Source organism: Onychostruthus taczanowskii, unplaced genomic scaffold (genome assembly GCF_017590055.1).
Source record: "Onychostruthus taczanowskii isolate IOZ18803 unplaced genomic scaffold, ASM1759005v1 scaffold5, whole genome shotgun sequence".
In the NCBI taxonomy this organism is placed as follows: domain Eukaryota; kingdom Metazoa; phylum Chordata; class Aves; order Passeriformes; family Passeridae; genus Onychostruthus; species Onychostruthus taczanowskii.
In genome coordinates, this window is record NW_024502568.1 from 4874512 (window position 1) to 4896401 (window position 21890).

General features: G+C 35.1%; 1 protein-coding gene across 1 annotated transcript in view; it reads right to left on the reverse strand.

Annotated features, from left to right (window-relative positions):
* KNDC1 (kinase non-catalytic C-lobe domain containing 1) overlaps positions 1 to 21890 on the reverse strand; it is a 56133-nt gene that overhangs the window by 17103 nt on the left and 17140 nt on the right. The window contains exons 4-9 of the mRNA XM_041415731.1: positions 16063 to 16209; positions 13551 to 13668; positions 12178 to 13199; positions 4678 to 4792; positions 1537 to 1608; positions 1374 to 1435 (exon numbers count right to left, since the gene is read on the reverse strand). Of these exons, the coding sequence (XP_041271665.1) occupies positions 1374 to 1435; positions 1537 to 1608; positions 4678 to 4792; positions 12178 to 13199; positions 13551 to 13668; positions 16063 to 16209 (1536 nt within the window). The remainder of the gene's footprint in view (positions 1 to 1373; positions 1436 to 1536; positions 1609 to 4677; positions 4793 to 12177; positions 13200 to 13550; positions 13669 to 16062; positions 16210 to 21890) is intronic.

Genomic DNA, 21890 nt, shown 5'->3' on the forward strand with positions numbered 1-21890 from the left:
TTTTGAGCAAAGTGAACAGCAATGAACAAAAAATAACAAGTAAGTTCACTATAAACAAAATAGTCTTTTGAATAGTTCCATTTGAACCATTGAAGAAAAGCTACTAATAGGTACAAAAACACCTGAAATAGAGAAAGCAGCTCAATCAAAACAAAAATATTTTTCTCCCCCTTAGGTTTAGAACTCCAAGATTACTTTAAATTTATTTAGGAAAAACCTGCCATCCAAACCATCAGAACCTTCAATGAAAGTTCTTTTTAAAGAACAGTTACTGTGACTGACACTACACAGTCTTCATTCCCATACCATAAATTGAACTGAATGTTTATAACTAGAAAGTTATACAGCCATCAGGAAAAAGGAAAAAAAAATCCCATCAGTTTATTCTACATATAATAGAATAATTGTTGTAGAAAAACAAGGAAACAGATTACTTCTGATATTCTGAAGAAAACAAAGCACAAAGACTTAAGGATTATTAATTTCTACTGTCTGGTGAAACTGCTGTATTATATTTCAGGGTTAGTTTAAGTTTCTGAAGCCTCTGAAAAACCTGCACATTGGATCAAAGCAGTTTAAGAAATTTAGGAAAGACATAAAAGTATTTTCTAGTTACAGATAGCTTTACAGGAAATTGAATGTTTTTAGTAGATTTTTATGAATTTTTATTTTCTGATTAATGATTATTATGTCTAATTCCAAAGAACTGATGTGACACAAGACACATATTAGCTAACCTCTTTTTTACATAACAGAAATATACTGTAAATTCTGTTCCTCTGACTTTAAAGATCACTGTGCTACAGTTTGCAATTCAAAAGCATTTGCAGTGGAGACACATTCACCTGCTATTTGACATTTTTATTATATTTGTTCTAAAAGCTTCTTACGGTTTTTATCTATAGAAAAAAGCTCTAAGAAAACTATATTGGAAAATACATCATTCATAATGTTTCCAAATTAAAACATACTGATAATGATATTTTTATCCAGCCTTCTAAGTGTGAATAATGCTTGGGCTTTTGCCAAGATAGTCTAAGTTAATGATCTTACTAGGACCTTCAGAATGTGAAAAAATGACATAAAAGTCTGTTTTACCACTAAAAAACTGAAATTAATTAAGTCTTATGGAAAACCATCGAACAGCACATTTTTGGCAGTTACTCCAATTCTGGAATGAAAAGTTATAGAAGCAATTGATTTAATGAGAGATCAATATATCAAAAAAGCCCCACGGATAATCAAGAAACATTGGGAGAAATAAGAAATATTAACATCATCTTAGAAGAGTTTAGCTCTCTTCTCCAACTAGTAGAGGGAAAAAACTGTCCTTTGATAAAATACAGAGCAATCTACATAACCTACCACATTACCTTCTCAGTATCCACATCCTCTTCTTCAATTTCAGGAGCTAAATAAAATACATCACAAGATTCTAAATGAGAAAAGAAATCAGAAACAAAAGGTAAGATGTTTGCTTCCTTCTCCACATCCTTGAAAAGAAATAAAAGCTGAAGACGCAATCTCTTATTTTACCTTCAGCTGTAGGAGCAGCAAAGAGGATCCTTCCATGGCAGTCAATCAGCACAGACTCCAAACATAAGACCACTGCAAAAAAACCCAAAAACAACAAAAGGGCAAGGCATAATAAGTATCTGTTCTTGTAGCTATTTAAAACGAATAAAAATAAATAATTTGTTTAACAAAGACTTTACAGTGCCAGAAATTACCCTAAAATAAATTATGCTTTAAATAAGATTTATGCTAGAACAGACACGAGTCAATAAAGAGACAATAGCTGTGCAATTACTCAAAGCAATTTCTGCAGAACAAAGACAAGAAACTGGAAGTTTATTCTTTTTATACCCAGCACTGAAAAGGAAGGTCAAGAAAAAAACAAATCAAAAAAAAAAAAATACAATAGGTAGATCTACTCTAGTCTTCTCACTAGGTACCAATAAAAGATGGTCAATTTATCTAAGAATTTAAGTCTCCTCTTCTCCTCCTTCAACCCCACAAAAATAGAGGGTGATCATCTGGAGAAAGCTGACACACACGTGGCCAGATCCAAAACTCCTCTAGGTGCAACAGGATGTGAAGTCCAGTTTTTCACAAATAGTTATAATCACACTTTCTTAGTGAAGAAATGTTACATAAGTCAGTATTTGCAAGGCCACGAAATTTTTCATTGTTAAAAAAGAAATAACAGACTTCTAAAATTATTTTAAATGATCTAAGGTCTTCAGGAACTTAACATTAAGGTAATGAGATCACGTAATATAAATATGGTGTTGAAAGTCTTGTGGCAAAACTGTGTCTATCTGTTTGCTAACTTCAAAGGAGATTTTAATTTAATGTGTTTTAATATATTAAGCCAACTGGCTAGTAAGTAGTCCTCTTGCAGTCCAACTATAGTCCTCTATTTCTAGACTAACATCAAATACACCATTTTCTTGTTAAAAAAAAGTTCTGGAAGCATAGATTCTTAAATTGAACAAGAGATTAAAACATTAAATGCATTAATTATGAAATAAAATATTAAAGTTGTCTAAGAGACACACAAATATTAATTTATTAATAATTAATTGAAGCAGTCTAAGAGAAAAAAAAGAAAGAAAAGGAAAGAAAAAAAGAAAGAAAAAAAGAAGTAAGAAAAAATTTGTACAAACCACATCTAAAATTAAATTACTATGCTTAACATAAAGGCTTGTCTACTACCTTCAATAATATTTAAGTTGGACCTGAAGTATATGCCTGGAAAAGCAAAGCTTTCCCAAATGAGAACCTTTGCTGCTTACTTCTGCAGAGGGAGCTTCACACTCGTCTGTCTTTGTCAGCAGTAAATGCCCCTTGCCCTGCCCACACAAACCAGATCTCAGCTTGGTCAGTGCAACATAAGAATCCTCACCTGGGCTCCCTGAATCACCCACCAGCAACATGTAAGCAACATCCTCTGATAAGAGGAGAGGAATTAAGACTCAGTGGAGGTTACAAACAACTTCTGTAGCAGAGTTGAACTAACAAATACGTAAAGAGGCTAGCCTTGGGATGTTTTCTTAACCAGGTAATTCCTGCTTAGGATAATGAAAAAGGTGTAATCAAGGAAGGATTTGGAGAAAAAGGCTATGTGACTAAATAAAACATAATCCAGCTTCATAACCATGGCTTATCAGCTACCAGTCTCACTATACCATTGTCAAGACAAAGGATTTTTTACAAAATGTATTCAAAATACATATCAGCTTCACCTTCAGTAAGTATTATTCAAAAGGAGTGTTGAGAGAACTTTTTATGTGTGTGTGGGCAACAAAGTAGTAACACCACTATAAACCTTTCCACAATGCACCACTCCCATCAGAACAGGCAGAGAATCCTCTTGCAGAAACAATCTAAATCTGAAACTTCAATATTCAACTTCAAGGTAGCTTTTTTTTTGTCAAATACATAATTTTTAAGTAAAATATTTTCCATTTGGTGGTTTGTATCATTATGTTCCCTTCTACAGCCTATATAAGGTTCAGATGACAGCTTTTAGTATTTTTAAGACATGCATTCTCAAGAGAGCAGTAACAGAGGCTGGCTAAGAATATTACTTTAGAATCCTAGCCATTATGCGCAGTTATCTGAAACCTTCAGAAACATAAGGAACATGCTATGAGGTTGAAATAATCCTTCTGTTACAAGGTATATTAAATACTTCGTCTTATTTTCCAGAATTCTTAAAATGTTCAGAATCTTCATTTATGCCTTATTTACTTTTAAGCAGTTTTATATAATAGAAATAAAATAACTGAAGCTGAAATCCAAAGAGATTCAGTAAGTTTTCTGTACATTACTATCCAGTTGTTTATATTCACTTAAAGGCTTCAACTCATCCCTGACCATACTCCCAAAAGCAAGTTTTTTTTTAAATCAAGGAAAAGAAAGGGTGGTGGTGGTAGAAACTTCTGCTCTGTTTATCAGAACTGCTATAGTTTTATCATTAGTATAAGCTAAACCATCATTCAGAATGTCCATGGAAATCTAGGATGGCCTTCTGAGTCGCATACAGCATATTCCAATTTTGTCAAAGGACAGTTCCCTCTTCCTCTCTCAGAAGTTTATTTCTGATAATTTGTCTATAAACTGAACCATAGGGGATGTGGAAGGACTAACTCCATGACAAGATCCTGGGTACTTTAAAATGACAAAGCCCTGTACTGTAGAAAATAGGTCAGGAATCATTTGTCACAAAGAAATCCAGGCAAAAGAGGAAGTTTTTTGTTTACACACACACACTCACACACACACACATATATATATATATATACCTGAAGCACTGGATATGTGTGCGTGAAACTTATTTCCTCCTACTTGATACAAGTCACAAGTGTTTTTCTTAAAATTTGAAGTACAGATTCTCCATTCCCATAAAGTCTAAAATTTGTTTCACTGCTTGAAGTCAAAGATTAATTTCTGCTGCAAAAACCATCAAGATTCAGAATAAAAAAACCCCAAAACACCTATATATGAAAGAAAACTCCAAATTGGGTTTTGTCACAATTTAAGGGAATCAAAATAGAAATATCTGCACGCAAAATGAGAGCCAAGAGCCTTTCAATCAACAGAATAAAAGAAATATTAACACAGTGAACATAAATAACTAGGCAAAATACTTCATGATAATTAAGACTATACCTGGGTAATCTATGCAAGTCTGCAGAGTACATAAACACTCATGACATAATGCCCAGAGTTCATAGTCTTTCAGGGGCCTACCATACCAGGACAACAGCAGTTTTAGAGAGATCCACTGAAAAAAACAGTGAGGATGCAGAAAATTATAAAAATTATCACAAATGAAAAACATTTACTAATGCAATAGAAAAGTAAATCCTAATAAAAAAAATACTAAACTTAAAAAGTAACAAGAAAATATATTTATTGCACTTACCAGTAATTAGTTAATATTATTTATTAAAAAAGCATGACACAGTCAGCTAACTATATATAAATAAAGTATAAATGAATTAATTGTTTCTTAATTCCTTTGGGAAAAGTCAGCTGTCTGGAAGGTCTTTCTTACCATACTAAGAAAAGACTCTTAGAATGTCCATTGTGTAATAGACATATTTTATGATGAACTGAAACATAATTACATAATTATAGGGACAACACCTAGACTGAAAAACATAAATTCAAATGATTGCCATCAACAAAACAATCCCACATTCAAAACCTGATTTACCCTGCCAGTTGCATTACTGTCTTACCTTAAAGATTTCATCAACATTTCTTGTTCTTCTGTGAAAGATGTTAACAATATTGACAGAATTAATGACAGGTTTATTTGAAATCCCAGCATGTTGTTTTGTATTTAATCACTGGCTGCTCAATTTGTAGTAACAGCATTTGTTTTTCTGACTACCAATTAAGTTTTTGATATCTGGCATAATACCTTAATGTGACAAAGATACTGCTCCATGGAAACTTACTGTTCTTCAGACACACACTTTACATTCTGTGATTTTATATTTTTGGGGGGTGGTGTGTGTCTGTGTGAATGTAAGAATTGGAGATTTACAGTAGTGCACACACACCTCCCTGATCAAACCATGCTAATGGAAAAGCTCATCTCTAGTAGCGGCTCTTGACATCAGCTGCACTTCACGATCTCTGTTCGTCTACCAAAGGAACTCTTAAGAAGTTCACTGTAGGCAGAAACCTCTGAGTGAGAGAAGTGTTTTTTTAAAAAAAAGAGCACAGCACATTTTCTCTTACATATGCAGTCCTGAATGAGTCAATTTCAGGCCATGTCAGGGAAAAGAATTACCAGAAGTAATTCAGAATTAACTCAGGAAAAAAAAACCCATTTCACCCTCCTAAAAAACCCCCAAAGAAACAAAAATCAATCAAATAAAAAATGAACCAAACCAACCCAAAAAAACCTAAACCAAAAATTGAAGCACAGGAGACAAACAAAACCTTCTCTGAACTGTTTTTTTGCTTCTACAGACACCTTAGTATCCCAATCAGTATTTACAAAATCTTCCTAGACTAAGGGTCTCTCCCACACACAACGGCACTATATCACTAACTTTGACAAATCAGCCTCTGCATTGTCATTTACTAAAGTCAATTTTTCATCCTTTTCCTGAGATGCTCTTTGGATTTCATCATGAGATACATAATCAGCTGACTACTGCATTGAATTTCATAAAGCTCAACAAACAGAAATAGCTTCAGTGCAATCTATGGAGAAAAGGAGGACATTAATTTCTGTAGCTGAAACTTTGTTAATAATTTGAACCAGAAGACCTTCTCAAAGAACACAGTACTTTAGGTTCATATTGTTTAAATATTCTTTGAAAGTGAACAAGATAAATTACATTTTTTAAAAACAAAATATATCAGGAAATGCACCTTTTGATTTACTGAAAATGTTTCATATTCTGCCTACCTCCAACAGATAAAAATTGGTGCTATTATTCTTCTATCCTACATTATGGCACATTGCAAAAATTAGTAACTTCAGCATAGACAGATTTGAAGCCAGGTGATAAGATTCAGTTTCTTTCTCCAATTTTGCTATCACCAGCACCCTGGAGTGCAAAATCCTTTCATCCATGTGTTCTTTTACTGTATCTAGAAAAGTAAGCTCTTGAACAGTCCGATAAAAAGCCATCAATCACACAGCAGGAAGGAAAAGGATAGATAGTCAAAAGAATGAATTAGTCTAGAAAGCATATAGGATAGAGCTTCATACTGTTGATAGATTACTATCCCCGAGCAGCACTGTTTCCCCCTCCAGAGCACTGTGGTTCTCATGTGCCTCAAGTGTCTTTGCTCACAGACACTTTACAAAGAAAGGAGCACTCAAACCTTCAATTTAACCCTGCACAGCTGACATGGGTGAAGAGAAACCAGAAGAGAAATTTCAGACTGACTAAAACTTTAAGAAGGCTTTGGGATTTAGGAATTTTCTTTAAGTAAGTACACACTAGTGCCACGTTTCTCTGTGAGAGAATCTCTCCTCTTGAAGTTTATGTCTTTAAAGGCTCTAAAAGCTGCAGCAAAGAAAGACTGACTTACTTTACTGCATATACAAATCACCTTTCACTTCAGGAGAAGGTGATGAATGGCTAGCCAGGGAAAGAAGAATCTTCCAGTGAACTGGAGACTGAAGTTTGTTGTACTGCAGAAAGCTGCAAAGTATTTCTCATCACCTCTGAGATATCCAAGATCTTTAGGTGAAGAAAGAAATTATAGAAAGAAATTCAGGCGTGGCAGGAGAGTAGGAATAAATCCTAAGAGCAGTAAAAAAAGTTTATGATAAGACAGAAGTGTCAATGATAGATTAGAAAACAGAGGATGAAGAGGCACCAGAAAAACACTATTTTGGAAGAAAAAGGTATGTAGGGAAAGCAAATCTTAGCATAAATGAGAATCAGTGCCATCTATGGGATGGCCAAAACAAACTGAGTCAGGAAAAAGAAGGATGCAGTCTGGTTACAGTTTGGTGAACTTTATTTAAATGCATATACTCATTGTTTCTCTGGCAATCATTCTAAAGAAATGAGAAACCTCAAATATAATATTGTTAGCTGGTATTTGTTTGCTAGTTGGTCTTTTGTCATGCTAATAAATACCTGCACTGCTATTGTCTCTTACTATAATTCATGTCTCCCCTCACCTTCACCATTATCAGTTTTACTCCTCAAAGAAACACCTGAGAAGGTCATTCTTCTAGTGTCCTAATTATTCCAAATCCCCACCTTCCTCCACCAGAAAGAGAAATGTGGAAGACTTCAGATGAAAACTGAGGGTTCAGACTTGCTGGGGACTTCTAACTGGTGCTTCTAACACCTTGCAGAATTACCCCCTGTAGTGAAGGTACACGACAAGACATGTTTCATCACACATTTGCCTTTGTGGTGTAAAATGCATGCAGTTTGGTTCAAACAGTTTTCAAAGGAAAGAGAATACACTTCTCAACCTATGGTTTTGAGGCAACTGTTTAAGGATTGAGGCTTAAATAAAAAAGGTATTTAATGCAATGCTCCTGGTACCTCACCTCTGAGATATTTTAACACGATGCACGTTCTAACTCCACTGGACCTTGTTTTAGTAAATATGTAAGTGTAAAACTCCTTAAATAGGAATGTCTCAGGTTTGGCTGTTTTTGTTTTTAACATGCAAGTCTCTGATTCATGGCTATTACTATTTCCTAAAACTCAAAAATAAAATTCCCATGCAAACACCAAGGAAAAAAAAAACCTGAAGCACTGGAAAATGTATGATTAAGTGCCCTCAGTCAAACAATCTGTAGCATGCATTGTTACTTATCTATCTATTCACATATTTTAGCAAAGCAGGCTCAAGACAACTCTTCAGCATTTATAAGTCCACGTCATTTAAACCATTAACATTATTTTAATAATACTATTAAACATTCATTAATATATTATCATCACTGCACCAAAGAGGAAACAAAATTATCATCTAATGTCTCTTTCCAAATTTTTAATGTTCTAAACCAGACCTTTTCATAACAGAAATTACATTACCCATTTTTTAAAGAAAGAAAATGTTTTCACAGCATTGAAATTTTGTCAGAAAATATAAAAAAGCCAAATGAGCCATTATTGCCTACATCTATATCCTGGTGCCATTTTGGTTTATGCCCAAAGATTGCATTTTAAACCTTACTTGTAGGAAAAGTGATGGGTTTTTTGCATTGCTGCAAAGATCGTTTAACAGATCTACTTAATTGTTGGTACCAGAATTGTAACCCCCAAATTTAGTAAAGCATTCCAACTATGAAAAATCTATTTTATGAACATAATGCTGGCATGTTTTAAATAGCCGAAGCAAGATTTTCATCATTCTTTTCTTAGTAAGTATCTTTCTGGAAACTGACAACTTTTCTTTCCTTCATGTTATTTCCCCAGTGTTAAAGTGTCAACCTCTAGCTACATGGCTTTTCACTTCTCTCATGCTTGACAGGGTATGAATGACCAACAGAAAACAAACTTGCATTTGCCAGGTTTCCATTAACCCTTCCCAAGTAAAGGCCATAGCATTTAAATCACAGAGAAACATTTAAAAGGATTAGAGATGAGACACACCTGATTGGAATGAAACTGGTTAGAGAAATAAAAGATCCCCACTCAAACTTGAAGTGAAAAATATTTATTTATGGCATGCAAAACTATAAAAATTACTAGGAAAACCCTCACAAGATACATTGCAGTAGCCAGACAAAAGCAAGCAAGTATTTTTAGTAATGCTTACTAGCAGTAAAGCACACAACAATAAGAAGCAGTGTTTGAGTATTAGAAAAATATTGTCCACTGGAGAAGTACTGACAGGCAAGAAAAACTGTCTGTTCTCCAGAGTAGACAAGGTTGATCTTCAACCGGATGGGGCTGGTATTGCACCTTCTCTAAACAACATGAAATATTGAAAGGAATGATGAAGACACCATTCTCTACTTGCTGCAATCATGCCAATCTGTTACAGAGAACTCAGAAAATGGCAGCACTGCAAATACTCTGAGGTGTTTTCTATTTACCCCACAAGGCAGAAATCACATTAGTTGGGGCTTCACACTTCTTGTGCTTTTGCAGTAAATGAACAAATCCAGCCTCAAGCTTTCTTAAAAAAAAAACCAAAAGGGTATTTGGTAAAATACCGGCTAATGGGAACCTGAGGGAGAGACAACAGTTATACTTTTTTCATGTAAGGGACAGCACAGTGTGACTTTTTTTTTTTTTCAGTTGTCAGGAGGTAACACAGAGGCAAAAACTGCTACATTTTGGAAGCCTGAGGAAAAAAATCTTTTTTCCAAAAGAAAAAATGAAGCTGAAAACATTAATCCACTGCATTTCCCTACGAAGACTCACAATAAAGTCTGCTATACAGCAGTTCAATGACTACTAACTATGAATGACCTTCCTTCAGAAAACACAGGATTACAAGGCTAGAAATTCAGCATTTCAGGAAGCCATTTCAGAAGTCTAGGTGTTAATATACTTAAAGGGTTTTTTTTCTCCCTACAGCAGTTAAATAATCAAAGAACATTTTCTTATATTTGTGGGTTTTTTTTGTTTAAGACCAAAAAGATTTTTCTAAATAGCACATTTTTCTGTGGCAGGACCTGAACATTTTCTGGAATCATTTACTAAAAAAGAGAATGTAGAGCGTGAGTCTATCAAGCATTTCTTCTTTGAAAAGACAGCCATAAACCTCTGATATAATAAAGAACCACTACCCTGCTGTCTTCATTTCAGATGCTATGTATTACAACACTGCTTATTAGGGTAGCTGGAAAAAGAGTTACCTTTTCTCATTCACAGTGATTGTCCTGTGAGTTCAGTGGGAGCAGGATAACCTCACTGTTAGTAAGAGCCTACTTGTTTGCAAGAATGAAATTCTGTTTAGGCTGAAAGGACACTTTATTTAAATCGATGATGAAATATTTGAAGAAAAAGAAGACTTTAGAAGAATAGCAGAATAAGATGAAAATGTGTTTTGGTTTACTTTTCTGTGTGTCAGTCTCAAGTGCTGCTGCAAAAAAGGAAATAAGATTTGTTACAGCTTTTAATTCCATGGAAGAATTTTGGAAAACTATAATTGTGGGGCAGATTATTTTCTTAAAACTACCTTCATGCATCCAGACTTAAACTTTTGCCTTAGTAATCTGGTAAGGACAGAATATAGGTCTAATTTCAACATTTTTTTCACCTTAAGAAAGAACTCCTATCACTACACTCAACTTCTGTTCATAAATGATGGCAGAAAAAGGATGTGTGTACAATAAATGGATTCTTTCTCAGAGTCTGAAGAATGCACTTGCAGGGTTTAAAACCTAACTAAAGGATTCAATATGTATACAGTGAATAACACCCTCTGAAGGCAAAACCATGCCACGTGGTACCTATCCACATTTACCATCCTCCTGAACTATGAATTTAATAAGCACACCTGTTGAGGGAGAAGTGACAGGAAAGGGATAAAGGGACATTCTTCAATTTGCTCTAGTTTTTGAGCTACAATGAACCAAAGGCTCTACACATCTGATAATTCTAGGTTAGTGTTTCAAAGGAGGTGTTTGAGCAAGGTGAAAAGAGGGATGGACAAAGACTGAATATAACCCTAAGTGCTGTGCTGTGGGATGGCTGGAAGATGGGCTGGTAGGCAAGAACAAGGCTGACTTGCCAGTAGACAAGCAAGGAAAAAATCCAACATCTTCATCTAAGAATAATTTCTGGAAACAAAATGTGTGAAGTCTGTGCTGCTCATTTTTATCCTGCCGTAACAAAGCTGGAGAAGGACAAACAACCCCGCAGTTTTAGCCAGCAGCTCTCCTACCACAGGAATTGTTTACACCTCTGAGTGTGGCACAAAAGAAAACCATCTAGTCAGAGACCAAACTTGTCCACCCTGAGATATGTAATTTGAGCAGAGACCATATTACAATTATCTATCGACAAACTCTGGTAGATTCTCCCTCTGTTACTTGGCTATTTATAAAGACTTAATGCATGAGACAACATATCCATCATATTGTGCACATATTTAAATTCTACAGTGAAACATACATAACAAACAGAGACAGCAATTTAAGAACACAGAATGAATATAGCATATGTACAATTTCCAAAAACTTAAAAGTACATGGAAGATTAAAAAAAATATGGACTCTATCCCCCTGAAGCTGATGGGATATTGCCACTGATTTCAGTGAGGACAGGTTTACAGTCAGGAAATCTGCAATGGTCATAAGCACCTGGGAGGCTCACTGCAAGGTAGTGAAATTTATGCATTGACAGTAACATAAAGAGTTAAAAATACATGTATGCTTTGGTTGTCCTCTTACAAATGCAATCAGCTATTATGGAATGATGCTCTAACACACCAGCGAGTAGACTCCATTTGTAAAAAAAAAAAAAATTAAAAATTAAGTTGATTCTGCAACAGCATAAATTCCACTGTAGCACTTTACTTTTTAATTTAAGAAGAAAAAAGGATCACCATGTTTCCAATATTAACTCTTAAAGTGTGCAGACTAGCAAAATTCCATTTTCTGGGATGCTAAAGTGGACAAGGGGGAAAGAAATCACACAGTATTTAAGTCATCTCATCTCCACATAAGTGACTACAGCAACTATATAATGAAGATTTTATTTTTACTACCTGCTCATTACTTTTGATTTCTGAACCTCTGCCTCCACAAAGATTATCTTCATTATTGTTTGCACTCATCACATCGTTGCTTAATTCTGGTGGCCTAATTAGGTTTGATCCATGTCTGTTCCCACTGGGTTTCGTTGTTAATACTGAATCCATCTTGTTAAAATGTGGTACATAATTTTCATTTGACCCTTGAAAAGTTTCAGAACAGTCTTCCAATACCATGTAGTTGTCTAGCATTTTTGCTCCAGCAATTGACTGATTTGGGCCTTTCAGCATATCAGCTGGTTTTAGCACTTCAGAGGCAGCACCAGAAGAGTCTTCTTTGTGATCAAATGAAGAAAAACCTATCTTTTTCCCACTGATAAGTGGCATATGCTCTTCTAGATTCAAGCCCGACACTTGTGTGCATACACATGGTGCTTCTAAATGATGATCATCAACTTGGTGATTCTTTGATCCTATTTCTGGTGGACTACTGTCAGCAAACGAATTGAGATTCCCCTTTGAAAAAGCAACCTCATTATTATTGTCTAGAGGTAGTGACTCTTGTGTTACAAAGTGATTTTTCCTATCTAGTGGTACACTGTTGGTTACCGAAGTAAAAAAGTTATTTGTATCTGCAAGTTCGAGGGATAGCTTTGGAAAGGTTTTCATTTTTCTCAAAGAACCTTTCTTAAAAAGGCAATCTCTCTCCAGGTCAATAACACAGGATTTTATATCCAAAGCAACACTAGCAAAACTGTCAGTGTACACTGTGTGTTTGTCCTCTTCTTTGCTCTTTTCAGTTTGAGTTGCAAGTTGTGAATGTTGAGTTTTCTCATTATTCAGATCAATTTGCATTTCCTTTAAACCACTTTCTCTGCCAGTCACCATGGTAACTACAGAAGAGTTGTTATGACAGGCAGTCGTCACCTCTTCCACTGCAGACGAATCACCTGCAATGTTGTTTTTCTCATTTGAATATAATTTAGATCCCAAACTCCTCTGACACATTCTTCCCTTCCACATGTTATCACAGACATCTAGATACAAAAACAGATGCTTATATTAAATGTCTATTAAACCTCCTAATCACTTTTTGTAAATCTTTATATTGCCTTTTCTGCCATTGTTGTTACATATCTTTAGTATGTTACACAAATTTCTCAATTTCTGAACAAATCACTTTGAATCATAAGGGACACTCCAAACATATTATGTTAATTAAGAGTTGTGTGTCCCTGTTTCCCCATCACCAATCTACAACTATTTAATAATGATTTGTTGTAATCTACAAAGGAACCTATAACAGGACATCACACAAACAGTCTTTGAAAAATCATTAGATATGTCAGGCAATCTAAAGTTTTAGACTAAATACATTTTACTGTTACCTTGAGAAGCACCAAATGATTCAATTGAAAGAACTCTTCTTCCAACAGCAGACAAGCTTCGACAAATATTACTTGATGAAGCAATCTTCATTTTTTCTTCACATAATGACAAAATGCTCTAGAGAAAAATAATATTAAATACTTATTTAATAATGAATAGATTTGTGAATTTTGACTAACATGAATGATGTTAACTCCCACAGTACATCTGAATTTGTATGATGCTACAGTGGAGATCTTTCTTCTCCAATTCTTTATACTGCGTGTTTCTATTATGTGGTTAAATTAATTTCTTGTTTTTACCATGGGCTATTATGAAGCCATTTAACACAATTCAAGTTTTAGCCTACAGTTAGAACATCAAGAACAACTGATAAAAATTATCTTAAATGTTATCCTTTATGAATAACATACTGAAAATGCAAAAGCTAGAGTGCTGATTACTTTTTTAAACAGCCAGTGCTTAGCTTGAATTCAGCGACACAGACAGGATGATTAATGTTTTTATTACTGAAATTACATTAAAATTAAACGCTGAATCTTTTTAAAACTGCAAAATACAATTATTTAAAAAGCAATATTCCCAGTTAGAAAAAGCAATCATTATCAGGTCACAAAAAGTAACCGTACTTCATATCTCTAATCTGCAGCCTGGGCACCATTTGGTGGCATTAGCATTGGTCTCACACATAATTAACTACAGATATTCACACATTTAAAAACCTGCCCCTTTGGGCAGGACGTAGAAGAGAGCTGCCTTTCCAAATGCATCCCACCATTTCCTCAGTAACTATTCCAAGATAAACACTGGTGAGACCTCATACAGCCCTTAGGAGATGCTCTCACTTCCCCATTCAGCAGTTCCCGCTCAACTGCTCCTCTGCTGTTGTGCATGGAAAGAAGAAATTGACCCTCCTGGCTCACATAGGGGATTGAGGAAGGGCAGGAAAAAGGGAGACAGGTATCCAGCTGTGCTGAAGTCTAGCAAAATACCTAGAAAAGTCTAGGGGATTCCCCTCCAAATAGCTCCCACAACTCTGTTCACCCAGGAAAGTGTCCAGTGAAAAAAGAACAGAAAGAACATACTCACAACGTGACCCTTATATATTACCCAAGGCCAATTATTTTTGGGATGATTTCAATAGTCAGCAACAGCTTTCAGGGTCTACAGAGCACTCAGAGATGAGAGAGTGCTATACAATCCCACCTCTGACAACTTAACAGTAAATGAATAGAAATAGAGCAGCTGACCAAGCAGGCTCCATATTAGTTATGGCCTTCTGCCCGGGCAGTCCTCAGTCAGGGAGCTAATATTTTGACTTTATAAAAATGAAAAATGAATCTGTTAATTCTTCTGTTGCAGCACTCTTTCTGCAAAGTATTGATCATAGGTGCTATAACATTTAGAATATACATTATCAGTTCAGGAAAATTAAACATCCATGCCCTCCCCACCCCACTGCCCCCATCACCCCCTCCCGCAAAAAAAAAAAAAAAAAAAAAAAAAAAAAAAAAAAAAAAAAAAAAAAAAAAAAACCCAACTTTTTGAAAAAAAAAAAAAAAAAACATGCTATAACATTTAGAATATACATTATCAGTTCAGGAAAATTAAACATCCATGCCCTCCCCACCCCACTCCCCCCCTCCCCCCCCCCCCCCAAAAAAAAAAAAAAAAAAAAAAAAAAAAAAAAAAAAAAAAAAAAAAAAAAAAAAACCAAAAAACAAAACCAAAAAAAAACGATCGCACTATTCTGAAGTAGAAGAACTGAATCCAAGAAAAGTCACATTGCACAACTGTTATTCTCTGGTTACATTCTCATAGTCTGCAAAAACATTGAACTTTTGCACACTAATGTCAAATAACTCCATTAGGTAACCAACATTTAGAACGTAAATTCTTTCAAAACATCATGAAAAATCGTATATAGTTTCAAATTCTTTCTAAAAGCTAAAGGTAAAATAAGAGGCTAAATGGATTAAAATACAAAATCCAATAAAGATATCAAAGCCTTTATATATTTACAGAAAAACTAAAAAAAGTTAGTAGTAATGGTTTGAACATGCCAAGGAACAGAGGCTTCCTGGGGCAGGGTCCCTATACCCCCTTCTTAAATGCAAGCCAATTATCACACAGATTTCACAGCATAATGCCTGTGCTTTTATTTCTAATTACACTCTGTCTCCCTGTAAACCAAATATTAAATGGGAAGAAAACAGTCAATGAGAAAATTTAGATACATCAGTGTCTTCACGCAATCATCTTAAAAATTCAAGCACTGTTGAACATCTACATCTACTTTCCAGGTTTGTATATGCGTTAGAGTGGGAAAAAGGATGAATTTCTGCAGAGTTGGGGAAGACCTCGGCTTTCCTGCAAAACCTGAGCACATTGCTTATCAAGACCATCTTCATAATTACAGAGATTAATGAGATAAATAGAGATTAATGAGCACACATACAGAAATATTAGTATCACCTTTTTAAAACAAGAAAGTATATAGGGCTGTTTTACCTCAATATCTGGCCTATTTTCAGGATTCTCTTCTTGCATTTGTTCCAGTAGAGTGTGCAGATCTTGTCCAAATTCTGATTCTGTCTCAGGTTCTACAATATATTCTATTGCTGCTTTCAGTGTTGCACCCAAAGAATAGATGTGTGCCTGCATGAATTTAAAAAAAAGACATTAAATATACTACCAATTCTTTCCCTCTTGCCACAACAGCTTCAAGATCATACAAGCTTAAACTATTTTCAAATTTAAGGTAACAGTTTCCCGGAAAGGTGGTTTAATTTAAACATGATGAACAAAACCAGCTTCAGACTTGCTTTGGGGAAGCATATATACTTGCTGCAAACAAAAAAAAATCTTGTGGGGTACAATTATAACTCTTTTTTCCCCTCATCAGTAACCAGTATTACAAGTATTACACCAGACTACAATTAAATATAAAACTGAGAACCCTGTGTTTGTGTAATTATTGTTTGAGTTAGAAGCATGCTAAAAAGTTTGATTGAAGTGACATTCCTCTTAGCAGGGAAACAAAATATTTATTTAAAAAAACCCTTTTCTATATAGCAATATTTTATGAGCGCTATCAAGCATAAAGGAGCAGAGAAAATACAGCATAATACCACTTGTCACTGAAGATACTTATGAAAGAGATTTTTAAAATACTCCATGTTTTCCACCTCTGCTTCTCTCAAAGCCCACATCCTCGTGATGGATTAGGGTTAGGTGAACCAGCAACTTTTTAAAATCTAGTGCTAATGCAGTAGATTTCCCACACAACACAGCCACATCTTAATTTTAGAAGTATCTTGCTTCTTGGGGAAAAAACAAAAAAGAAAAAAAAACCAAAACATTTTCAGATCTGCTTGAGCAATGGTATTTTATCCATAATGGCCTGTATTTTATATTCCATTCATAGAACATATTTCCAAATTGCGTAAAATTTATAAGCAAATATAAATTCAAGTTTGGATAAACATTTCAGTGGTGATGCAGCACAGCCAGGAATTCAAATGTACTGAACATTGCCCTCTGAGGTTTACAGATACATACACAAATAAAATAATGACTGTAGTTGTACATTAAATTGGTTTTAATGCCTTTGCTACATACTTAACTATCTCTTATCTTAGAAAGAAGACTGACTTGAAGGTCAAAAGTAATTTTCTTCCTCCACCCACTCCTAACTTTATCATTAAGGTGTGTTTTTGTCTCTAAATTGTATGAATTATACTTTTTACACAGGTATGCTTTTAGATTTACTTTTTAGTGAGGCAGGACATCTCCATGAAGGGAAGTGTAACACCACCTATTAGGAAGAGCTGTGTACGTGAGACTGGAGAATTCCTCTCTTCCCCTCTCCCCTCCATGCCATCCCCAAACCAAGAACACATAAACCAGTGCTGGTTGCTGGCTCCAAAGCTTTGATTTATTTTTGGGACACATCAAGATTAGGACAAGCGTCAGAAAAGCAGACTAGATGCCATCTGATCTAGATAGAAAAGATTTTTTTTTTCCAAAGCAGTAATTTCAGTCTCAAGTTCCTCACTGTTACACAGCTTCATCATTAAACAGAAAAGGTAACTGAAGAGTTTTGAGAACCTCAGAGGAACTAAGACAGGAACTGTTATGATTTTTATTTTGATTTAGCAGAAGAATGAAGGCTGTTCATCCATTCCAAAAGTAAGGGCTGCTTTACCCACGGCCCTGGGCCCTGTGCCACATAAACTACTATAACCCACTCAGTAGCAGCAGCCCTACTGAACCACACCCTTGACAGACAAGAATGATTTTTTTTTTCTAAGACGAAACAGACCATGTTGGTAAAAGGATACAAAACTATGAAGCCTGAGCAAATAGCCCATTAAAAAGGTGATGGGAAAAAACTGAAGTAAGATCTTTTTTTCCCAACACACAAAAAGTTGCTCTGTTAAGGTACTTCCCTTCCTCTGACATGCAGGAAAACTAGTTTTGCAGATGGCCATTTTAAGCATCATAATTAGTAACTAATTTCTGTGTTAAAACATTTACAGGGAATGTGGACACCTTTTTCAACTTGAAACTTTCTTCCATGTAAATCCCTCTTTTACCTTTCCCTTCTTCCAGCTCCCCAAACACCACCACCATGCCCACAAGTAAAACGGGAAAAAAAACCCCAGCTATCAAATCAACTTCCCGAGCTGGCAGTAAACAAGGGTAATATTTAAGGTAATCCAACGTAACTTTGTGTCCTAACAGAGCAATGAGAAAATGCGCTTCTGATCATCCACTAGGTGGGGCATTCCCCAAGTTAATGCATCAAAAAGCTTCCACTTAACTGCACAGCTGGGCTTAGGAAGAAAATTTCACTTCCTGGGAAAGAAGATGTGTATATGCAATAAATAAAGCAAATTCTTAAGTATAAAATACCTAATGCTTACTAGAAGTGACTGCTCACAATGAAAATAATTTCACAAGCAAGCTAAAGAGTTTTTAGTCTGCTCTACGGAAAGTAACAAATAAGAAAGGGTGGCAAAAAACTTTTCTTCTGGGACTGAATTGGCCGTTAGGAATTTTATTAAATAATTAGGAGGGCTTTTTCTCCTCATTTTCTGAAAAAAAACCCAAACAGAACCACTACCACAAAAAGAAACAAAACCAAAATCCAACATAACACTCCTCCCAAGAAAACCCCTCACACCCACTTGTTTTAAATGTAGATAAGGAGAAAAGCTTTTTGAATTGCAAGCATTTTTCATTACAGGGTAATAATTTAATAGCTGATAAATAGCATGCATTTCTAGAGAGATCCAAAGGAAATACCAAACAAACCCAAAGCAATCTGTTCAAAATTCCTAAGGAGGCTCAGGAGTTAAAGACTAAATGCCACTTGTTAGAAAAATATATAGACCATGCCAGCAAGACTGCACCACAGTGCCAGCTTCAAAAAGGATGGGAGAACAGAGAGGAAGTCATATTAGGAAACCAGCTCTCCAGATTTGGTCCTAGACAGTACATATCCTCTTAGCCCAAAGCCAGCAAACATAACAAGAACTGTAGGTAAACCATTATGGTATGCATTACTGGGAAGGCCATTATGGAAATAATGTGCCCTTTAAGAATCCCAATGGCAACACAAAAAAAATATGTTTGCAGAGAGTAACTATGATTTGAGGTAATAGAAGTCCTTCTTTCAGCAACATGCCAAAACAAGGGAACTCGCGTATTTCAGAGAAAAATTTGAAGGTCATGATCATGCAAGTAGCTTCAAATCAAAATAACTTTTAATACTAGACTGGTTTCCAAGACAAAAAGGCATAAGAAGACAAAAAACCCCAAAAAGGTAATTAAAAAGGTGAAGATACAACATTTTTTTAAAAAATGATCAGGCTAAGTACTGGAAGCACTTACCAAGGGCAAGGAAAGCTTCTACCATAATGTTATTATTCTATATCATGATTGGAATATATTCCAAAAGGCTTCTGCAAGTTCTACTTAAAAGTTACTTGCCTTGCTGCATGTCATTTTACAATCATTTAACACAACAGGAAGTGAAATCAGAGAACAATAATGACCTGCTCCAGTTTTAAAATCTGCCAATCAAAAGATCAGGAGATGAAGTAAAGGCTCCAAGACTACAGAGGAAGAGTGACAGAGGCGTTGTTGTATTACTGCTTGACAGGGCTAAACAACTGAACTTCTCCAGAAACTCCCTTTTGCAGACAAACACTACAGGAAAAAGCTGACAAAAGAGCTTTTGAATAGTGACTGCACTAGCATGTAGCACTTATGAATAATGGCCATTTATATTCTGTATTAAGATTTCACTAAGTTCAGAATTGTAGGTCTTCCAAAGACTTGAAAAAGAAAGGCCATAATACAACTAATACTTCCTAAAAAATATTTCTGACTAAATGACAAGTTACAGAAATTGTGTAATTGGTTTTGACATTCTTATCTGACCCTTATTTTTGCATATTTTTCTCTTTTTTACTGAGATTGCACAGATATAGCTACTTCCACCCTTTCACAATTCAAAGCATTTAAGGGTTCCATAAAAGAAAGCTTCAGTGTGATATTAAACTTTGAAGTTTTATAAAAAAATTCAAGGTAACGTTTGAGAAAATTACTGTAGGGAGAAAACATTTAATATTTACCTATGCAAATATTTACATTTTTCTATGTAGTCACTCTAAAATACACCATTTTTATGCAAAAGAAAGTCAGTAATATTCCTTAGTGAGAAAATGAAAGGGAAATAGGTCTACTATTTTCAATACTTTCCTTCATTACAAAGGGACTAAATGCCTTTCTGCATAATTGTAATTACTGGAAGGTGTTGTATTAAAAATTAGCTTTATGTTCATTTGGCACTGTGGATACCTTGATAATTAGTCTGCAGAGCATGCTAGAAATGCTCAGCCACTGTAAACTATTCACAAAACATACAGTCCAGCTTGAAGCAGTTAACAAATACTGGAATGTGCAGGTTGTCCCTTCTAACTGCAGTTAACCTTGTCTGAAAAAACTTGTTTCTGAATAGACTTCTAAAAAATTGGCCCAAAATGCATCTACAGGTCAGATTTTCTCATGGTCAAAGCCTGCAGGTAAATATTTTAACTCTCAAATTGTCTTTTTAACAAAAGGAAGTGAAAGCTTTTAAGTTTGTGTATGTTAGAAAAACATCAGGTCACCAGTTTATATAACAAGGCATGAGCAAGGCTTTGTTACCTAGTCCCTGCATTTTACTGGTTCTGGTGACCTCTGTTTGTGTCATCCCATTTGAACTGAGAAACACTACTTGGGAAATCAACCTAACCTCAGTTTTTAGTTGCAGGCTTCTTGTTTGTAACATTTCATACCAACTGTTTTATTTCCATGGAATTGTCTAAGCATTAGCCACATGCAACCTTTTTGCATCTATGTTTTGCAGCAAGAATTTCCACATTTTACAGCATAAAAGGCAGTATTTTGTTTGAATCCACCCATGTACATCTCATTGTTGCCACCCACTTCTTCATTTCTGAGAGCTGACACTCACTACATGGCTACTGTCACAGCACACCTCACAGATTTCTAGCAGAGCTTCTCCCTCAGGGCACTGTCTTCCAGGCTAAAGAGTATTACTTGAAGTAATTGTTTCTTTTACAAATGCTGTTTCACCATCTGGTCCTGGAAATTTATGTTATTGCTAATTTTGCCAGGTTGGTCACTAGTCTATTCTGACACTCTTAACTGAGCCAAATTTTTGATAATTCTCCATAAAGAAGAGTTGCAATGTAGGAACCTACTGAAGGTCCTACAAGATTAAAACATGTTCAAAAAAATGACATAGCTTTTTGGCTATAGCTTTCTTTGAAAAACTCTTTTGTATCTTATTCATTTGCAAACATTGCAGACTTCGGGTAGCATTCCTGTATTTTGAGAGATTTTAAAAATATCAGGTTTTCATTCTTTTGTAGGTTTTTTTTCCATACTTTTTAACTAACCTCAGGGATTTCTTTTCAGGTCTTCTTTGACAGGAGATTTTTTTTTTTTTACTAAATCATAAGACATATTTACAACAGTCTCTGTGCTACCTGCAAACATTAACAGCAACAGATATGGCTCTGTTGATTATTGTCCATAGAGCACACATTTACAACAGTCTCTCTGCTACCAGCAAACATTACTTTAATAGCGACAGATATGGCTCTGTTGATTATTGTCCATAGAGCAATTTGCCAGCATCTATAGTAGTGATCACTTTGAAAAGAAATACTGTCAATTCAGAGCTATATCCAGAAATGAAGAAAAAAAAATACAAATTTTTCAAATGGACCTGAATACATTTTCAAAAAGCTGTTGTTACT